The sequence below is a fragment of the Onychostoma macrolepis genome, chromosome 12, assembly GCF_012432095.1.
Source record: "Onychostoma macrolepis isolate SWU-2019 chromosome 12, ASM1243209v1, whole genome shotgun sequence".
In the NCBI taxonomy this organism is placed as follows: domain Eukaryota; kingdom Metazoa; phylum Chordata; class Actinopteri; order Cypriniformes; family Cyprinidae; genus Onychostoma; species Onychostoma macrolepis.
In genome coordinates, this window is record NC_081166.1 from 15189295 (window position 1) to 15211627 (window position 22333).

At 35.4% G+C, this 22333-nt stretch overlaps 3 protein-coding genes across 6 annotated transcripts; 1 reads left to right on the top strand and 2 right to left on the bottom strand.

Moving 5' to 3' along the window:
* Window positions 1-128: 128 nt before the first annotated feature.
* Window positions 129-11420, top strand: zcchc4 (zinc finger, CCHC domain containing 4). Of its 2 annotated transcripts, none has more exons than XM_058793655.1 (13): window positions 129-314; window positions 396-531; window positions 1615-1697; window positions 1861-2139; window positions 2310-2390; window positions 8503-8575; window positions 8655-8802; window positions 9251-9351; window positions 9443-9564; window positions 9901-9976; window positions 10049-10100; window positions 10195-10327; window positions 10771-11420. In XM_058793655.1, exons 3-13 carry the CDS (start codon window positions 1630-1632, stop codon window positions 10868-10870), a joined length of 1233 nt encoding a protein of 410 aa, XP_058649638.1. In that variant the 5' UTR covers window positions 129-314; window positions 396-531; window positions 1615-1629; the 3' UTR covers window positions 10871-11420. The 2 variants fall into 2 exon arrangements, with proteins under 2 accessions (XP_058649638.1, XP_058649637.1); XM_058793654.1 differs by having other exon boundaries at window positions 413-531.
* Window positions 2397-8496, bottom strand: si:dkey-219e21.4 (tripartite motif-containing protein 14). Of its 2 annotated transcripts, XM_058793657.1 has the most exons (7): window positions 8182-8496; window positions 7563-7735; window positions 6794-6883; window positions 6351-6581; window positions 6241-6260; window positions 5935-6077; window positions 2397-3673 (listed from the first exon to the last, which is right to left on the bottom strand). In XM_058793657.1, exons 2-7 carry the CDS (start codon window positions 7713-7715, stop codon window positions 3081-3083), a joined length of 1230 nt encoding a protein of 409 aa, XP_058649640.1. In that variant the 5' UTR covers window positions 7716-7735; window positions 8182-8496; the 3' UTR covers window positions 2397-3080. The 2 variants fall into 2 exon arrangements, with proteins under 2 accessions (XP_058649640.1, XP_058649639.1); XM_058793656.1 differs by having other exon boundaries at window positions 7563-8496.
* Window positions 11185-21092, bottom strand: mfsd8 (major facilitator superfamily domain containing 8). 2 transcript variants are annotated; one of them, XM_058793653.1, is made up of 12 exons: window positions 21019-21092; window positions 18228-18301; window positions 17787-17830; window positions 15309-15549; window positions 14544-14657; window positions 14236-14380; window positions 14060-14118; window positions 13821-13929; window positions 13609-13743; window positions 13186-13289; window positions 12219-12445; window positions 11185-12121 (listed from the first exon to the last, which is right to left on the bottom strand). In XM_058793653.1, the coding sequence occupies exons 1-12, from the start codon at window positions 21063-21065 to the stop codon at window positions 11915-11917; spliced, it is 1506 nt and encodes a 501-aa protein (XP_058649636.1). In that variant the 5' UTR covers window positions 21066-21092; the 3' UTR covers window positions 11185-11914. The 2 variants fall into 2 exon arrangements, with proteins under 2 accessions (XP_058649636.1, XP_058649635.1); XM_058793652.1 differs by lacking the exon at window positions 21019-21092 and adding an exon at window positions 18683-19050 and having other exon boundaries at window positions 11190-12121.
* Between the last annotated feature and the right edge of the window lie 1241 nt (window positions 21093-22333).

Below are 22333 nucleotides of genomic sequence, written 5' to 3' on the forward strand. Positions count from 1 at the left end.
TTTGGAAAATACTCAATATAAGATGCTTGCGGGCATATACAACTCACAAAAAAGAAGTGGATAAAATAATAAAAGAAAAACTAAGAAAAAAACAAAACTGCGTTTGGGCGTCGATGCGAGACGTCATATGTGTGCGACACATTTAGATGTCTACTATGGCGGCGTCCTGTCAAGCGTGCGAGTGTTGTTTTGATTCTCACATGTAAGGTTTATGGCAAATATGCGTGAAACACTGGATGATGCCGTGGATAGTGGCGGAATAGAAGTGATTATTCAGAATGAAAGGGACACAACGGCACCGCGGTGTCCACATGGTATGAGATCAATTGTATTTTCACTGGTGTCGCGTCAGTTTTCTTATTCTAAAATGTAATTAATACCATATGTAATCATAGATACGTGCTTTTCCCAGGACCAGCTCTGTTGTTCGAGAAAACTGGCAATGGAGAGGAGAAAGGAAGGAGATTTTACGCGTGTTCTGCTTGTCGGGACAGAAAAGACTGCAACTTTTTTCAGTGGGCAGACGAAAAGGTTAAGTAGGACTAACATTATTATTGTACCAGTTTTAATGTACCTGTTTTACTTTTCAAAGGTTCTTTCATGAAATACTAAGAACTGTAGAAGCAAACTTAAGTTAGAATAAAATAAGACGAATATATATTAAATCCTGTAAAGCCTGAAATAAGTTATTGGGTCAAAGACGAAAGAGGGTTTTCAAGCATCAAAACAATAAGTGTAACACAGCTTTGAATTGTTGTTTTTCAATACATTAGAAAGTGTCCTGTTTAATTAAATGGGTTTTTTTTTTCTGCGCAAAAAATAAATATCATATACTACATTTTTACCTTACATGATTTACAGAAAACAGCCACTAAAATATAATTCATTGTAACAATCTTGTCAGGCATATTTACCACAAGAATCAGTTCATGACATTTTAAAAGACTAATTAATTTTACCTCAGATACTACTTGTAATTTTGCATTTTTAAACTATGCCACTATCCCATTTTGGCCATTTGTCAGCAAGAATTTTTTACTCATTTACAATGCAATAAAATTTAGTATGCTCATTTATTCTTTTATATACTTTAATACATACAGGTCAGAATAAGTATGTTGTTTTAATTTTTACATAAATATAAGTTTTACACTGAATGACAATGGAACATTATTTCACCCACATTTTGACATTTTATTCTCCCAAAATAAATCTTAAAAGTAGACACTTTACTTGCATTTAATGTGCTTTCTATGTATATAAAACCACTTTTGTAAAAACAATTTGATGTGGACATTTAAATTACTTTGACCCTTATACAAATCTAAAGTTATGAAAGTATTAAAGTTATAAAAGTCTTTTTTTTTTTTTTTTTAATGGAAACATAGAAATATCAATCAGGAAATGGAAGAGACACTACATTGTGTACATCAGGTTTTTCAGCAATGTTTAGAAACCTATGTACCAAATATGATACTGTAAGCTTTATAGGGTGAATATAATAAGATAAAACATGACAGCTGAACACAAGCTTGTAAGACATAATCAAAGAAGACAAAAAACATATGTATGAATACTAGTTTTTCATTCACTTGCATTTAATTTATGCTTCAGATATCTGAGGCAAGGATGCTTGCCAGAGAAGAACAGAACCGCTCAAAGATGCCTCTTTTCAGTCATCAGGAATGCAGCTCTAGGTAAATAACTTTTATTTTAAAAACTAAAAACACTCATCAAATAAGATACTGGCATGTTTGTTTATGGAAAGAGGAAATGACTGGAAACCGAAACCAAAACAGATTGAAACTGAAAAATAGTACCAGAGATACTACGACATGTGTACGTTTGTTTCTTTTACAGATTTAGAGAGTTTGTTTCTCTCCCGCTGGAGCAGAGAAGGTTCTGTGTGGACTGTCAGCTGCTGATTCTTCCTGGAGAATGGGCGAATCATGCGAAACACAAGGCACTTTCTCAGGACATCACAGTGCAGCGACTGAAAAGGCCCAGTCTACTTCTGTGTCCTCTAGATAACAAGAAGAGTAACGCACAATATCTGTTTGCGGATCGGAGCTGTCATTTCCTCCTGGATATGCTCTCGGGCTTAGGCTTCCAGAAAATTCTCTGTGTTGGGACACCACGGTAAGTATAAGCAGTTACTGCTATGCAAATTTCTATATTTTAAAAATCTTAGTGTGTGCAGTTGTTTTCCTGCCAGTAAAATTAGCAAAATATCCAATGTAATGTACAATCGATAACATATCTCCACATTTAAACTTTATAATTGAAGATTCTCTTGTACACATTCACAGATTACATGAGGTGATTAAGTTACGGAATATGGAGGACAAGAGTCCGACAATGAAGAGTTTATTGCTGGATATTGATTACAGGTAAACGCAATACAACATAATTTGGTTACACTTTGTTTTAAGGTGTCCTTGTTACAGTGTAATTATACATTTAACTACTGAGTAATATTAATTAACTACATGTATTTACTATATGGTTAGGATTAGGGTTTGGTTTAGGGTTACTTGAATGTAATTATGCATCATTTATTGTTATTATAATAGTAAGTCCATGTAACGTGTAACAAGGACACCTTAAAATAAAGTGTTACCCATAATTCTTTGCAAATACAAGGTTAAATAGCCACATAGACAGAATTAAATTCTGTTAATAGGGTGCACCATACTGTGTATTTTATGTTATGTGGAATTTATATATTTATTTATTTATTAGTATATATTTTATTATATACTACTCTATTTTTACATTGTTTTGCGTAAGGTAGAAGAGTAGAGTGTTCCTCCAGTTTACTTTGATAACCTTTGCTTTTTTGGTACAAGACATAGGCCTATATATTATATGCTTGCACTATTAATAACTGTTAATAAAGCTCATAAGAACTATAATATACATTACCGTTCAAAAATTTAGTCTTTTTAAAGAAATTAACACTTATTCAGTAAAGACTTCCTAAATAGATCAAACGTGTCAGTAATGTTCTAAAACAATGTTACAAAAGATTTCTGCTTGAAATAAATATTGTTTATTAACTTTATTATTGCTAATAATAATTAAAGACTGAGATCGCATATTTCCATACGATGATGGCCTTTGTCTTTGGGTGAAAAAAAGCTGAAGGCTGGGTAGAGAGGCTCAGTAAACTGATGATGTGCTCTTTCAAACACAGCTGTTTGCACTGCTGAAAACTCCTGTAGCGTTCTCATAGTCTCAGCGTCATAAAACACCAGACGGCCCTTCTGATACTTTACAAACACCCCTACTCTGTTTGGTGCTGCCCGAGCTGCTGTGACGGGTAGTGCCACATGTCGATCGTTGTGCCAGGCCAAGAGATGCCCGTTCTGAAACTCAAGACTCCACGAGCACCTGTTCCGTCCAAGTTTGGCAGCTTTGTCCCGTCCTGTCCTCTGTAGGCTGCCATAAGCCACGCCCACAGCCCATGACGGACAGCAGTGCACATCTACCTCCCAGTAGTGCTGCCCAGATGTAATAGCAACAGAGCCCAAGGCGCAGTATAACTGATCAAACCTTAGAGGCTCGTTGGGAATGCAGCGGTCCTCTGAGGAAAGGTACAGGCCGCGTCCTTCTGAAGTCACCTTGATCTGTTTGTGACAGGTCTGTTTGTCAATCACCACATTAAAGGAATCTGTCAAGATGAAATGCAAGAATATTCAGAAACATCTGATTTACATAAAGCATATTCTGAACATTAGCTAATCCTTTCCATACAGTATGATATATGGAATATATAATACAGTCTAAAAATGTATGCAGACACATAAATTATATATATATTTTAAATATAGTATGCAGGGTATACACTACCATTCAACAGTTTTAGATCAGTATGATTTTCTCTTTTTTTTTTTTTTTGAAAACTTAAAATATTACAATTTAAAATAACAATTGTAATATATTTGAAAATGTATTTTATTTCTGTGATGGAAATGTTCTTAATTATATTACAATATTTTTAATTAACAATTCTGGGAGGAAATGTATATATATATATATATATATATATATATATATATATATATATATATATTTTATTATTTTATTTTATTTTTTCAACATTCTTTGATAAATTGAAAGAACAGAATTTATCATTTATTTGAAATAGAAATCGTGTAAAATTATAAATGCCCTTACTGTCACTTTTGGTCAGTTTAATGTGTCCTTGCTAAATAAAGTATTAATTTCTTTATTTAAAAAAAAAATATCTTACTGACCCCAAACTTTTGAACAGTATATATACACACGCACATGATAGGTCTATTTTAATAATCTAAATATCTACAGGTGCTGGTCATATAATTAGAATATCATCAAAAAGTTGATTTATTTCACTAATTCCATTCAAAAAGTGAAACTTGTATATTATATTCATTCATTACACACAGACTGATATATTTCAAATGTTTATTTCTTTTAATTTTGATGATTAGAGCTTACAGCTCATGAAAGTCAAAAATCAGTATCTCAAAATATTAGAATATTACTTAAGACCAATACAAAGAAAGGATTTTTAGAAATCTTGGCCAACTGAAAAGTATGAACATGAAAAGTATGAGCATGTACAGCACTCAATACTTTGTTGGGGCTCCTTTTGCCTGAATTATTGCAGCAATGCGTGGCATGGAGTCGATCAGTCTGTGGCACTCCTCAGGTGTTATGAGAGCCCAGGTTGCTCTGATAGTGGCCTTCAGCTGATCTGCATTGTTGGGTCTGGTGTCTCTCATCTTCCTCTTGACAATACCCCATAAATTCTCTATGGGGTTCAGGTCAGGCGAGTTTGCTGGCCAATCAAGCACAGTAACACTATGGTCATTGAACCAGCTTTTGGTACCTTTGGCAGTGTGGGCAGGTGCCAAGTCCTGCTGGAAAATGAAATCAGCATCTCCATAAAGCTTGTCAACAGAAGGAAGCATGAAGTGCTCTAAAATGTCCTGGTAGATGGCTGCGTTGACTGTGGACATCAGAAAACACAGTGGACCAACACCAGCAGATGACATGGCAGCCCAAATCATCACAGACTGTGGAAACGTCACACTGGACTTCAAGCAACATGGATTCTGTGCCTCTCACTCTTCCTTCAGACTCTGGGACCTTGATTTCCAAATGAAATGTAAAATTTACTTTCATCTGAAAAGAGGACTTTGGACCACTGAGCAACAGTCCAGTTCTTTTCTCCACAGCCCAGGTAAGATGCTTCTGGCGTTGTCTCTGGTTCAGAAGTGGCTTGGTAGCCCTTTTCCTGAAGGCGTCTGGCGTGGTGACTCTTGATGCACTGACTCCAGCTTCAGTTCTCTCCTTGTGAAGCCCTCCCAAGTGTTTGAATCGGCTTTGCTTGACTGTATTCTCAAGCTTGCGGTCATCCCTGTTGCTTGTGCACCTTTTCCTACCCAAATTCTTCCTTCCAGTCAACTTTGCATTTAATATGCTTTGATACAGCACTCTGTAAACAGCCACACCTTTCAGAAATGACCCTCTGTGGCTTACCCTCTTTGTGGAGGGCGTCAATGTTCGTCTTCTGGATCATTGCCAAGTCAGCAGTCTTCTCCATTATTGTGGTTTCAAAGAACAAGAGATACCCAGAATTTATACTGTAGGGATGGTCATTTAGTCAAACTCAAATTTAAATATTCTAATATTTTGAGATACTGATTTTTGACTTTCATGAGCTGTAAGCTCTAATCATCAAAATTAAAAGAAATAAACATTTCAAATATATCAGTCTGTGTGTAATGAATGAATATAATATACAAGTTTCACTTTTTGAATGGAATTAGTGAAATAAATCAACTTTTTGATGATATTCTATTTATATGACCAGCACCTGTATTTATAGAATATATTTTGCATTAACTTGATCTATGGGTTTTAGGGGCTGATAGTGTTTTGTACCCAGCAGCAGGCTCTTTCGTTGGAGCTGGGCTTTCAGATCTTTTGAGATGTTCCTAAGAACCTTCATGAGCTTATGGATCCTTTCTTCATTCATTTTTATCGCCTCTTCTGCTGGGTCCAGTTTCTTACGACAGCTAGTCAATCTAGTTGAAGATACATTGGAATTAAACGTACAGCATGTTTGCTATCGAAAAGAACATGGAAAGGCATGTTGTTCTGAAACATAGTTAAGTTATCTGTAAGTATTTGTACTAAGGACCAATCACAAAATCCACTGTTCATGAAATATGAAAAATATGGCCTTACGTAAAATCCTCAGGAAACGGCTGAAAGCAGAGAACATGCAGAAGAGAATATATGTTATTCCATACATTTGGTCAACGACATGAAATGCATGTTTCATCTTGGATGGTTACCTGCTTCATGGATTCCGCTGGGCTCTGTTGAGCTGATTGAATAGCACTGATGTGTTTCTGCAGGAGACTGAGGTGTTGATTCCAGTCTTGAAGAATTCGGTTTATTTTACTGCTGGTCTCCCAGCGGTCTTGCTCTATCATGTCCAGAACAGCCTTCTCATCCTGCTGCAGAGCCATATGTAGTTCCTCAAAGCACTCCTGTACTCGCTGCTTCATCGCCTCTGAACTCGTCTTCAGCAGAGATGTATGATTCATTAGTTATTTAACATTTATAATAGTTAGCTGTCAGCCAGACATTCAGTATACTTTCCTGGTCTTATTTTGAATGATTCATCAGAGATAAGAATTTTTTTCCTGCTTCTGATCAAGCCCTCCATGCCAGCCACCAGTCATAAAGATCACTTTTCACCATCAAATCAAATTCCCTGCAGGGTTTCGCTTACATTCAGGTTTGCTTGCCGCTTTTTAATAGATTCCAGATGGGACTCTGTTCTTTTCCTCTCCTTCTTCAAGTCATCCAACCAGACTGGCAGCTGTTTACACAATATATTTGAATTATTTATTACTGCACACTACCACTTAAAGGTTTGGGATCAGTAAGATTTTTTTTTAATATAAATTAATAAATTAGTATGTTTATTCACCAAGGGTGCATTTAATTGATCAAAAATAAATGCTGTTCTTTTGAACTTTCTATTCACCAAAGAACCCTAAAGATGTTATCACTTGTATATTTGTATATTTGCCCACAAAAATATTAAGCAGCACAGCTTTTATTACCACTGGTAATAATAAGAGATGTTTCTTGAGCACCAAATCAGCATATTGGAGTGATTTCTAAAGGATCATGTGACACTGAAGACTGAAGTAATGGCTGCTGAAAATTCAGCTTTGGCATCACAGAAATAACATAATTATATTGTGAAATGTTATTACAATTTGAACTGTTTTCCATTTTAATTTAGTTTGATATTTTGTTTTCACTGATACTTGTACACAGTGATACATGGTGAGCATAAGACTTCAAAAAATGAATTCTTAAACATAAGAAAAAAAAACAAAAAAAATAAAAAAAAAAATTTTTGAACGTTAGTGAAAGTCTTAAACTTGTTTTTCATTGAGCACATGTTCATCCTTAACAACAATATTCCTACAGTATATTTCACATTCTTATCTTTTATTTGTCTGGCAGGTTAGAAAATCTGTCATTACCTCTGCGGGTTTTGGAGAGTTGGCTCCAGTTCTCCTGATCAGTTTTGGAGAGCGTGGGAAGGGTTGGGTAACTTGTGTCCCTGAACGAGCCTCGGTAACCAGACAGAAGGAACTTATTTCCTCTGATAAAGGACAAAAGTTTTCCTCTGCCATCTCTCCAAGTCTCCTCTGAGCTAATGGGAGTTGATGTGCAGAAACATCATAAACATCACTTGAGTAGTTTTTAGTGATCATAATTGTGTCATTATTTACAGCTGCAAAATCTAATGCATGGAATGGAAAAAGTACAAAATTAGCTGGTTTTCTCAGAGGACATCCAAACAAGTTCCTTCTGACTTCTTGCTAATGCATAAAATGTCATAGCAAGCCTTTACTAGAACACACTGAATGGCAAAAGCTGCATTTATATCTGCATAGCCCAAAGCAAGGAACTGAACATTTTAATCGTAATCGTACTTTTGAGCTGCCTACACATATAGCTTATGAACATTAGCACATTATCAAGTCTTGAAGTGCTTTAAAAAGTTGGATACTACTTTTATTGTAATGAGAATGTAAATTAGTTGTGTTCTTTGGTACTGAAATAATATCCAATAAAACAAGTAATAAAACGACTCACCTAAGAGACTGATAAAGAAGTAGTGAAAGCGTGTGGTTGTCGTCCTCCTGCAAGCACTTCTGTGTTTGTCTGTGGAATGTGTTAAAAAATGTGTGTAGCCCCCTTTAACAAGCCAAAGCCTGCTGCATATGCATATGCGTGTGTGCACATTTTTATAACTGACAGGATTATGTCTGCTCAATTCCAGACTTGTTGACCTGCTGCAGGGTTTGGAAATGACAGCAGATTGTGGTTTTTATTTAGCTGTTCTGAAATGCATGTTGACACTTGTATGGCATGCATTTTGCAACTATCAACCTCTTTGTTTTTCTGCCCTCTTAGGTACTACCAGTTTTACGGGCAGGATGAGTTCTGTCGCTATAATATGTTCAACCATCACTTTTTTGATGATGAGGTAAAAAACAAACCTCCTTTGACGTCAAATGTGGTCAACTGTAATACATTCTGATAAGTCATGAAACGCTGTTTTGCAGGAAGCGGTCACATTTTTTCAAGGCTTTCTGCGTGAGGAGGGAGGAGCCAAGGTAGTCATGATAACAGACCCCCCATTCGGAGGCCTAGTGAAGCCACTAGCCAACAGTTTCTCTCAGATGTCAGTCACCTGGAAAAATCTGAATAATGGTATGAGGAACGGCATGCATGACTTATTTTGATTTCCCTTTTTTTTTTCTTTTTTTTTTTTGCAACAACTTCTTTCAAAACAAAATGCATTAATGAATGCTCAGTTTTCAACAGTTTACCAAAATTCTGCCATTATCTGCTCAACTTCGATTTGGCTTTTTTTCTTCAGTGGAAGATGAAAGTAAAATCACACAAAGCCATCACATGGCTTCAAATTACTTTTATGGTATTTGCATACTTGAAACTTGAAGCCCTCAGTTTCCCCCTATTTATTGTAATTACATTGAAAGGAGAGACCAGGACAATTTCACAGAATTTCTCCTTTTATATTACATGGAAGAAATAAAGTCATACAGGTTTGGAATGGCATGAGGGTGAGCAAGTGTTAAAAACAAATAAGACACTTCATAATCTGTTACCATTCTTATCTGTTGTTGTTGATTTTTAGTAAGCGATGCAGGTCAGATACCAATGATCTGGATCTTCCCGTACTTCTTCGAGTCCCGTATCCTGGAGTGTTTTCCCTCCTTCTCTATGCTGGATTACCAGGTATTATAGGAATATTGTGTTATAAACATGTTAATAAATATAATAATGCATTTACAGGGTATTATAGACTTGTGTTATTCTTCATTCTCAGGTTGATTATGATAACCACCTTCTATACAAACACGGAAAGACAGGCCGTAAGCAGTCACCTGTTCGACTTTTCACCAATCTGAGCCCCAAAGATATCATTCTACCAGAGGATGAAGGTTACAGGTGCACAAAAATAATGCATTCTGAGTTTTTGATTTGGAAGAGATGCCTTAAAAAAAAAAAAAGTCTAAAAAATGCATTGTTTTTAAAATAGTTACCAAACATTACAAATAAGCAATGACTATCAAAACACATGCCATTATTTTATTTTTGTAGTTAAAAAAAAAAAAAGTTTTGAGAGAGAACCAATTTATTTAAAAAAACAAAAATGAAGATTGATTGCATAGGATTAAACATGCATTTAATCATTTTATTTTTTAACGTAAATAGCTATAAATGCTGTTATAAACTGCTTTAAGGTGGTTTATCATTTACAACTATTTTATCAATCCTTCTCAGATTTTGCAGTGTTTGTGAGAGGTATGTGTCAGCAGGAAACAAACACTGCCCAAAGTGTGATGCATGTCCATCTAAGGTAAACGCTTATGTCTTAGTCAGTGTAGGGAATAGGAGTAGATTAACTGACATTTCCCTATTTATCTCACAGGATGGGCGAGAATGGAGGCACTGTGATGAATGTGGACGATGTGTGAAGCCTTGTAAGCAAATTTGAATTCATTTAAACTGATGTTTCCTAATGTGTTTATTTCTTGTTCCCTTACCACTTTCTTTCTGCTCTTATTCTCTCTCCAGCATGGCGTCATTGTTCCTCATGTGGTCACTGTGCTCTCCCTGATCACCCTTGTGGTCAGAGCCGAACTGGCTGTTTCAACTGTGGCAGCCAAAAACACAAACTTAGAGCTTGTCCTAAGAAACACAATAAACGGTGAGTATAAACCAGGGTTATTATAGTTAACTAAACTAAAACAAACAAAAAAAAAAGTGTTACTTGAATTAAAATAAACAATTACTGAAAAAAATATTTTAAAGATTACTTTTCCATTAGTTCCCAAGGCAGCATTTCTTCATTTATTCTAAATGTACTAAAATAACTAAAACTGAAATAAAAAATGTAAAACTATATTGATGTTAAGGACCTAAAAAATAAATACAAATGACAAAAACAAAATGATAAAAATTCTAAACTAATTGTTAAAAAAAAAAAAAAAAAAGTTTTTCAGAATAATCAGTCAATATGCTATACTGACAAACCTGTAGTAACATGTTTCTACTGGAATACACTTAATATGATGATTTCTGCACTCATACAAACTGGCTTTTCAAGTCAATTTAACATTAATACAATTCTCTTACACATTTTGCCAACAGAAAGATTGTGCCAGGTAGCCATGGTGCACCAGGCCTGTTAAAACACATTGCTGGCAAATCCACAACTAAGAACAAGAGGAGGAGAAGAAGAGTTACATGATCTCGCTCACAGTGCATTACAGAATGCATTTGTGGCTGCTGAAAATTGCATCATGATCACAAACTGTGAAACGGCTAACTGGTGTTAAACCTACATCTATATAAGGATGTGGCCAAAGTTGTCTTGCATCTTGTTTTTGTCACAAGCTCATCCTGGAGTAATGTTTCAAAGAAGCTTTGTTCCAGCTTATGTGGCTCAAACAGTGATCTGTGGACAAAATCTTTGAATACAACTACTGTATTACTGGAATAGATGTCATGTTTGAAATTTACAAAAAAAAAAAAAAACAGATTTCTTGTTAAATATTTAATTTAAAGAAACAGGAACAATAAAGCTGGAAAGCATGTCATACTTCACTTTTTTTAAAAACAAAGGAACAATTTATTGCCAGTTCTCAAGAAATTGTGCTTTAGAATGTGTGCTTAAACAAGACAGAAGCATTTGGAAGTTGATAAATCACCAGTGCTTATGGATACAGCCAAGGTAAAGTGATGCTCAGCACCTAGTGTACATTTTAAGCTTAGTGTTATTAAAGAGAAAGAAACTTCAACATCCGTTTCAAGCCTGTCCCATCAATGCAGATTTAAATAAATCACCTGGCACATTTGTTAATGCTTTACAACGCCAGAAATTCAAGTTATTAAAATAGATTATTGAAACAGAAACGATCATAATCCATTATGCACAGTACTTAGGCCTCAATCTGCGATGCTTCATAACCCATTGAGCTGCCAATCATTAATACTGCGGTTCACATGAGACTTTTTAGAGTTCACTGTTCAATTTTATATGGTCTCAAGCCATGTCATGCTGCTACAATAGTGGTTAAATTCACAGTTTAGTTAACAAGGGAAGTAGTTCAACATTATAGAAAATATAAAAAAATTTGACAACTACTTAAGCCTTTTTAGAATCATGATTATGCTTGAAAAGCTCCACTATTTATACAGTTATCTATTAAAATAAAGTTTTCCGTCTTTAAGTCAGGCCCACTTCTCTGAACTGTCCTTTAGTAGTAGTTGGAGGCACCTATCAGTCACGACATTAGTCTTCTATTCTTCTGTGGCGTATGGAGAAGGCGTTAAATCGTTTGTACATAGCACCGAGGAGAATAATTGCAGCTAGTACTATGCCACATATGATACTGAAGGCCCATCGGGGTCCCAGGATGGTGTAGACGTGAGAGACAAACACGGGCCCAAGGGTCCGCGCACCACTTCCTGATGCGGTCAGCCAGCCCATGTAAACCCCCTGAGTTCACACATAATTGGGGAAAGAGAATAAACATTAACTTTAATCATCATGTTACTTTAATCTGAGATTTGAAGTTTCAAAAGAAGTGTTTTACCTGTGGTTTGGTGCCTACTATCTTTGAGTATAAAGTGTAGGACATTACGTTGCATGTTGGATAGCCCACTCCAATCAGGATGTCAGAGGTAATGTACTGTGCTAGATGAATTACAGGGGTAAACAAGCACCAGACTTGTTCAGACGGGCATCCAGTGGGCTCCAGAGAAGTGTTTGAAGGTGGAGTGGGTGAAGGTCGTATAGCTGGCATAGTGTTATTCTGAATGTCTGTTTATGGGGGATAATTTGTTTAATATACGCATTTAAACTAAAATACTGTACAGTCGCATCCAAAAGTGTGAGGTTTTGTTTTTAGAAGAGTTTATGCTCACCAAGGATGCATTTATTTCATTAAAAATGCAGTAAGTAAATGCATTACTTTTCTATTGGAATACATTTAAAATGTTATTTATACTTATGATAGAAAAGCTGAATTTTCAGCAGCCATTATTACTCCAGTCTTCAGTGTCACAAGATCTTTTTAATATGCTGATTGGTGCTCAAGAAACAGTTCTCATCAATGTTGAAAACATTCATGATGCTTGACATTTTTACAGAAACTGGGATGAATGAAAAGCATTTAACTGAAATAGAAATCTTGGTTACACTTTATTTTAAGGTGCACTAGTTATGGTGCACAATGTTACTATACATTGAAGTACAGAGTAATATTACATTTTTTTTTTTTAAACATACCATGTGGTTAGGTTTAGGGTTAGTTGCATGTTATCATGCATAATTTACCGTTATTACTGTAGTAAATAAATATAACATGTAACAAAGACACTGTAAAATAAAGTGTCATTTTACAGTCACTTCAGATTTTTTTTTTTTTTTTTTTATGTATCCTTGTAGAAAAAAAAAAAAAAAGTTCTCTTTAAAACCCTTTTTCTACAGTAGTGTATATTGCCATTTTTAAAATAAAGTAATTTGGAAACCAGCTTTACAGAGTTATTCGGATACCTTACCTGCCCACTGTATTTTAGGATATTGATTTCCCCATGGCAACAAGATAAAGAAACCCGCAAATATCAGAATCAAGCCTCCAAGCATCAGTGGCCGATCTCCTATCCTGAAGAGAAGAGAAAAAAAAAAAAAAAGACAACCATCAGTCAGCCTGTAAGAGCAATAAGGAAGTAATGTTTTCAAAAAAAAAAAAAAAAAGAAAGAAAACCCCCCCCCCAAGCAACACAAAGATTTCCTAAAATGACTCCTTGTAAGAGGTTATATACCATAAGCTTGAGATGTGTCAAACTGAAGTAACAAAGCAGGTCTAAATGTTCAAGGTTCTTCAAAACAGTTAAGATACATGAGATTGTAATAGAGAAACAGCAATTATTGTAAAAAAAAAAAAAAAAATTCCTATAACCAAAATCTTAAACATTTTTTACCGTGCTGAGGCAACTTTTACCAGCAGGAAGACGAAGATGGACTGAAAGCCAATGGCAGCTAATATGATACCATTGTACAAAACAGCTTCTCTCCTTGTCCATGCAAACATGTCCATTGATAGAGGAGTAGATATACTGAAGGGAAAATTTACACATGAATACGCAGTAATTAGCCTTTAGAAATGAGTTTAGATTAAAGTATCACCACTTACGTTTCAAACACAGCAAAAATGAAGAGAATGACGAAGAAGAGGACATTAGATGTGAACACTGCGATATGGTCAATACCACCTTCTACCTCAGGAGCCACATCTACTTGCTCTAAAAGCAGAAAGACAAAAACACTGTAAAATGTGGTTTTGAATCATTACATGAAGTAGACTATATAGTGACACCACTGTAACGCAACAGTACACTGCTTAAGTATTTAAAATTATAAAATAAATCTTACCTTCTGAGGTGTAGTTAATTGCATGGATATGATTTCCATGGTCATCCACACAGTGCTCCCTAAATAAAAAATGTAAAACATTTTCAAATCTATGCATTGCTTAATTCAAGTACAGTCAAATAATGCAAGCATTAAGTCAAACCTGAATGCTATAAATACTGCGGTTAAATCATTACCTCAGGACAAATATAACCAGCAGAATGTTAGTGATCCCGAAGCAGGCTGCCAACAGCGCTGGAGCAGTGTACATATTAACCTGAAGCTGGATGACATTCACACTGACGCCAGTCTCTCCAATGAATGACAAAGCAGCCTGCAGGGCTAAGAAATTAACGCAATCAACACCTTTTGAAGTTAATGAGTCCTATTAAGTTATTAAAAAGACACTATCAAACAAAAGCCGGGAACAATTACTGTTCTTACAGACCGTTTTCACTTCAAATGCGTTCTGCAAAAAACATGTTTTTATTGCCTTCACACAAACCTGGGCCAAGTATGAAGCCGAGAGCTTGACTGGCGCTCATGTTAGCCATTGCACTGGTTCTTTCCTTCAGGGAAGTGGCACCAGCCACATAGGACCTCACAACTGCTACATTACCTACAGGACAGGATAAAGGAACTTAATGCATATAAAACACTTTACCTTGTACTTGATAATAACTGTTAGAATAATAATTAAATGAATAGGTAAAATAATATTTGCATCAGCATTTGATTAAGTTTTGTAAAAAACACTTGAATTTTAAATTATATTGGATAGCTAATTATAGTAGCATTTTCTTAAAGTATATACATCTTTAAAAATAAAAAAAAATTAAAGTTTGAGGTAGTGAGATTTTTCTTCTGAAAGAAGTCTCTACTCTGCTCACCTAGGCTGCAGTTATTTGATCAAAAAAGTAACAATGTTAATATTGTAAAATAGTATTAAAATGTAAAATGTTTTCCATTTTAATATGTAGCTTATTCCTGTGATAGCAAAGCTGAATTTTCAGCAGCCATTACTTCAGTCTTCAAAGTCGCATGGTCCTTCAGAAATCAATGTGCGGATTTATTTTTGTGGAAACCACAATACAGGATTCTTTAATGAATACGAAGACTAAAAAGAGCAGCAATGACTTGAAATAGATCTTTGTAACGTAATAAAATGTCTTTACTGTCACTTTTGATCAATTTAATGCGCGACTGAAAGAAAAGTATTAATTTCTTTCTCTAAAAAAATAATCTGTGTGAGATGTGTATATAAGTTTACCTGCTCCAATGCCCACAAATATACGAGACAAAAGCATGTGAATATTGTTGTGTGAGGGAGGTAGGTAGACATAGGCGTAGTAAATGTTAGCAGAGATGTTGATGAGTAGAGAGCAGACTAGAGGCTCTCGTCGAGGCCTGTGATTGGACCACAGTCCAAAGAGGGGTGAGGCCACCATCTGACCCAAACTATATGCAGCAACCACCCATCCCAAGAAACTGGCATCTGCACTTTCATCAATCTAAAAAAAAGAAACAGAGCATGACAAATGGATTTACAAGATAGTCACAGAGTAACAGGGCTTGAGAAATTACAGTGCAACTGCCTTCAGTCAACAGAGCAAGCACGAAAAAAAAAAAAATGTGCGCTCAACAGGACTATATATTTTTAAATAACATAACATTTAAAAAACAAAAAGTATGTGTAGTGCCCTAAATATACCTAACTCTAACTGCACACACTTCGGCATGGTCACATAAAGGACACATTTAAAAAGCGGATCTCAGGTCTTATCTACAATGCTGTGAAAAAGTCTTTGCTCCCTTCCTGTTTTTATTTTTTACACTTGAATGATTCAGATCAAACAAATTTTAATATTACACAAAGATAACCTGAGTAAATACAAAATGCAGTTTTGAAATAATGATTTCATTTATTAAGGGAAAAAAGCTGTCCAAACCTGCCTGGCACTACGTGAAAAGGTAATTGCCCCCTAATAACCGGTTGTGCCACCCTTTGCAACAACTGCAATCAAGCATGTGATAACTGGCAGTGAGTCTCACGTCGCTGTGGATGAATTTTGGCCCACTCTTCTTTGCAGAATTGTTTTGCAAAGAAGAATTGTTTTGTTAATTGGACTGTTTTCCAGCATGAATGGACTGTTTAACATCATGCCACAGCATCTCAATCAGATTTAAGTCCAGACTTTGACTTTTCCACTCCAAAACCTTAATTTGGTTTGTTTTGAGCCTTTCAGAGGTGGACTTGCTGGTGAGTTTGGGGTCATTGTCCTGCTGCATGACCCAAATGTGCTTGAGGTCACAAACTGACAGCTGGACATTCTCCTTCAGGATTTTCTGATCATGCGCAGAATTCATGTTTCCATCAACTATGGCAAGTCATCCAGGTCCTGAAGCTGCAAAGCAGCCTCAGACCATCACACTACCACCACCATGTTTGACTGTTGGTATGATGTTCTTTTTATGAAATGCTGTGTTGGTTTTACACCAGATGTAACGGGACACACACCTTCCAAAAAGTTAAACTTTTGTCTCATCAGTCCACAGAATGTTTTCCCAAAAGTCTTGGGGATAATCAAGATATTTTTTGGCAAATGTGAGACGAGCCTTTGTGTTCTTTTTGGTCAGCAGTGGCTTTTGCCTTGGAACTCTCCCATGGATGCTGTTTTTGCCCGGTCTCTTATTGTTGAATCAGGAACACTGACCTTAATTGAGGCCTGCAGTTCTTTAGATGTTGTTCTGGGTTCTTTTATGACCTCCTGAGTCATCGTTGTGCTCTGTGCGAGTAATTTTGGTAGGCCGGCCACTCCTGGGAAGGTTCACCACTGTTCCAAGTTTTCTCCATTTGTGGATAATGGCTCTGACCGTGGTTCGCTGGAGTCCCAAAGCCTTAGAAATGACTTTATAACCCTTTCCAGACTGATACATGTCAGCTATTTTGTTTCTCATCTGTTCTTGAATTTCTTTAGATCGCGGCATGATATGTTGCTCTTCAAGCATGCTTCACTTTGTCAGACAGGTTCTTTTTAAGTGATTTCTTGATTCAACAGGTCTGGCAGTAATCAGGCCTGGGTGTGGCTAGTGAAATTTAACTCTGCTTTCTAAAATAATGTGGTTAATCACAGTTCTTTCATGATTTAACAGGAGGGAGCAATTAATTTTTCACGTAGGGACAGGTAGGTTTGGACAGCTTTTTTTCCCTTAATAAATGAAATCATCTAAAGACAGCATTTTGTATTTACTTGCAATATCTTTGTGTAATATTAAAATTTGTATGATTATCTGAAAAAATAAAATTTAAATAAATATATATAAAAATAATAATTTTCCCCCTCACAGAATTGAAACCTCCACATTTAACATTCTCAGGGTCTCAAGGGAAAATCACTAAATCTAAAAATTCAACAGGTTTCAGTTGATGCGTTTAATCTTTGGCACACTTTCTTAGAAATAAGATGCACATATACCTACTTCCCTGTTTCACTTCCAGTTTGTATAATAAGCTTAGCTCAGGGAATCATACTCTGCACAGAATTTATAAAACTGCCATACTAATGAACATTCACTTCACCCAAATCTCAGCTGCATAGAATACACTTAGTTTCTGTAAATCAAGCAGTAGAACATGTTGCTGGAAACACCAAGGTCATGAGTTTGACTCCCAAGAAATGCATCAACTTACAAAATGTATAGCCTGAGTATTATGTAATATAGTGCCTGTAAATGCAAATACACTTACTTTCTTCAGATAGGGCCATATGGAAGTGATGACAATCGTAAAACCTAAGAAAAAAAACAATACAGTCAGTGACACATATTACGCGCATGTAATTTGTATTATACAAACAATGCAACTAACATTAACTTATCCATCGATTGTAATTGCAACAGCTGTACAGAGAGATTCCTTCTTGTTTTACCATTTTTTTTTTTTTAATGAGGTTTAAAAGGCATAAAATGTTGGATTACACTGCACAATGTACAATTAAACACACCGTGTCCTGATATTACGCAAACATCTTGCCGGTTACAGCACGTTTTCAGCTTTAAAATGAACACATGCATGTTTGTTCATTGAACCAGACACTATACATCTGCACAACAGCGTTTACTGCAATCTGATCAGTAACACAGTCAAAGCAGGAATATGGGTGTGAGAGAGTAAGAACAGGTTTCTTACCAACGCTGCTAAGGAACATGGTGAAGTACATGACCCTGATGGACCTCCAGCGGCTTCTGTCTGCATCCCCACCACTTACAGAAGAAAAGACACAATTTATTAACATTCACGGATATATAAATAACCATAGCTATTGATTGTTTACACTTAATAGGTATACATTTAATTACACAAGGACTTCATGCATTATGCATGTTTTGTGTGCATTATGACAGGAGCTCATGATTAATATAACATTCATATCTTCACTCGGTTTCACACGGGCATGATTTAATCTATTTTGAACTTATCATCATGTTGTGCATTAGTGACAGAAATGCCCTTGTGACATAACACACAGGCAACATTGTTAGATTGCTCGAGCTAAAGATTTCAATTCAGACATCATTTCAGAACAGAAAACGAGATCTGCCCTGCCAGACTGCGACATTACAAATACAATTATTAAAACGTACCTTGTAACATCGCCTTTGAGAAGCGGAGTGTTTTCGTCAGACTCCACGAGTGACATTATTATTGACTAAACAGCTTGCGAAAATGAAACAACGACACGACTCAGTTCATTGACCGTCAGCTCTTCACATTGACATGCTCTTTAGTCAAGTTAACTTGACTGAAACAGTCTAGATTTGCACAACAGATATCTCGAAAACGCACTCAGATCTTTGTATAATATTCCCATTTTAGCTGTTATAGGCACATTAGTGTAAAGAGTGATTCGGTTAATTCACGCGCAGGTGTTGTTGATTCAGCGCAAACTTGATTCATCTGAACCTTGTCACACGCGAGTAGTGAGAAACAGTAAACAACAGCGACATCCACATTTCAAAATAAAAGTCCCAAAAGTATTTATTTTCCGTTGCATAGAAGATCAGGGGTGGCCCCGCAGAGTTTTGCTTCAACCCTAATAAAACACACCTGATCAAGCTAATCAAGGTCTGAAGAGTTACTAGAAAGCTACAAGCAGGTGCGTTTTAATTGGGGCTGGAGCTGAACTCTCCAGGACCGGAGTTAGACAAATAATTGACAACCATTTAGGAACAGAAATTGTGAACAAACTGAACAGGACTAAAGGTGCTAAATCTAGAATCTTTGGAGCAGGGGTGTCAAACACACAGAACTAATACGGCCCAAAAATCCAGTCCACATTATGATTTGAATGATAATATTAAATAAATGTATTATTTTGAAAATTACATAAAGTGTATTCATTGCAATATTTTATTTTTAATTTAAAGCGGAACATAAGTGATGTTAGCTGCATTGTAGGCTTAACTAATGCTTGTGTGACGAGTTAGGCTATACTTGTGATTTTAAACATGTCCAGTAGAAGAAATTTAACCTGTAAATGCAGATACTGTACTTCAGAACAAATGGAAAGAAAGGTATTTGTTCTGTGAGGTCAACGCCTACGAGTTTGGGTTTATTGGAACCCAATTTTGTGGTAAAAGTGTACAATATTAAATGACAATATGAGATGCACTGAAGCTTGGGATGGAAAAAGTAAATAAGCTTAGGGTGTGCGATGTTTTCTACTGTAATATCATAATTGTTGTTTTAATGATGTGCGAGATGACATATAACTCACAAATCTTGAGAGTCCATAATATATATATATAAAAAATGCAAGAAATCAAAAAAAGAAAAAAAAAAAGAAAAATATGGTTTAATTATCATTATTTATAATTGAAAGTGAAGTGACGTGTGGCCAAGTATGGTGACCCATACTCGAATTTGTGCTCTGCATTTAACCCATCCAAGTGCACACAGTAGTGAATACACACACACTGTGAACACACACCTGCAGTGGGTAGCCATATTGCTGTTTTTGTCAATACTGCACACCTTTATAATAAGCTTGCATCATCTTTTGGGGGAAAAACAGTTTTCCTAGTTTTCCTGTAAATTATATTGTAGTTTGCAGGGTAAGGTTAATATTAATGCAACTGTGAGCAAACTAATGTTTAACAATTCGGCCCACACAAGGGGACATTTTATCCGATCCGACCATCAACCTAAAATGAGTTTGACACCCCCTGCTTTAGGGGAAGGTCACACTTCAGGGAACTGAAGACAAATGTGAAGATGGTGATCATGTGAATAGATGTGAGAGCAGCAGCAGCCTTTCTGACAGTGAAATAAGGATGAACCATGCAGAAGAAATAATGACACAGTTTGCTTTTTATCCCGTGGATCTACTTACTTGTGTGAAGTGGCTTTCTCATCTGTGACCCAAGTCTAAACCAAGCAAAGGTGGTAAACAGTCTTGTTACAGCAGCGGCATCACCGTCATGACAACTTTTCTTAAAATTCTCTTCAAAGAGAGAAGAATCATTATGAATGAAATCTTTTTTTTTTTTAACCTACAGTACTAATATTTGGTATTCTAGTTGAGTAATTATTTATTATTAGAATTATCATTATATAAGTATTATTATAATAATATCTATTTCTGTAATCATTTTAATAATGTAATATCAGTTTGCTAGCAGTTTAAAAAAAATATATATTATTATTTAATCGTATTTAGAAGAGCTTGAACTTGTGAAAATGTATCTAGGTTATAGGTTCAGAAAACCATATAATTATAATAAATGTAATAAAAAAAATGGATTTGGATTTTGAAAAGATTAAGAAGGCTTTTAAGACGGTTTAATTGAGATTTCATATTAATTTACTATGGATTTACAGTAGTAACAATAATTGTAGTGGTTGTTGGCATTATGTATTTATTGTGCACCATCAGTACCACCCAGCGTAACAAACGAAAATGAATAATGTCACAACAAACCTTGTCATGAACATCGGTGTTGTTTCTCTCCGTTCCCTGTGCTCCATTCTGGACACTATCGGTTTTATTAGCGTCTACAAGAGGCAAAATCGTTTGGTAAGATATGATAATTATAACAGCAAATATGCAATTACCATATTCACAAAGACGGATAATATAAGTTATGTACAAAAACAATGAAGAACATATACCGTTTTATTGAGCAGCGGCTTCAAGTTCCACTAAATGTCCCGCCCTCCCGGCTAAAAGAGAGGATTTGATTGGTTATACCACTTGACAGTCTGTTTGCCCAATCCTATAGGTCAGGTCTCGTGCCCGTAAGGAGAGTCTAGATTTTTTTAACAAATAAAACGGGAATGAGAATGAGCTTTATTGCCCTATGGCAAGCCGTTTTAACATTTAATCTATAAAACGCACTAGTATCTAATTTAACCTTACTGGTACTTTTAAATACTAGTATATTTTCCATTAAGTACTAGTACTTATTCATTAGATACTAGTATTTATTCATTAGATACTAGTACTTATTCATCAGATAGTAGTACTTATTCATTAGATACTAGTATGTATTCATTAGATACTAGTACTTATTCATTAGATACTAGTACTTATTCATTAGATACTAGTATTTATTCATTAGATACTAGTACTTATTCATCAGATAGTAGTACTTATTCATTAGATACTAGTATGTATTCATTAGATACTAGTACTTATTCATTAGATACTAGTACTTATTCATTAGATACTAGTATTTATTCATTAGATACTAGTACTTATTCATTAGATACTAGTACTTATTCATTAGATACTAGTATTTATTCATTAGATACTAGTACTTATTCATTAGATACTAGTACCTATCTCAATGGTGACTAGTAACTATTATATTTAACAAATTTTAAATTTGCCATCGACTTCTATGGGGATCCACCATTGAGATATCAACTATTCAGTTTTGACTAGTAAGTATTCCACTAGTGACTAGTACTTAATTTTTATGTACTAGTAGTTATTCATTAGGTACTAGTATGTATTTTTTAGATACTAGTACTCATTCATTAGATAGTACCTATTAAATAGACACTAGTACTTATTCATTAGATACTAGTACTTATTATTAGATACTAGTATGTATCCATTAGATACTAGTACTTATTTTTTGAATACTAGTGTTACTAATCCTGGGCCTGCTCTTCTGTCCGACTGCCACAAGAGGTCGCCCTGCCATCATATTGACTTTCACACCACACATCACAATGGACTGCATTTCCCATCAGCCATCTCACTAATCACACGCTCACCTGATCACAGG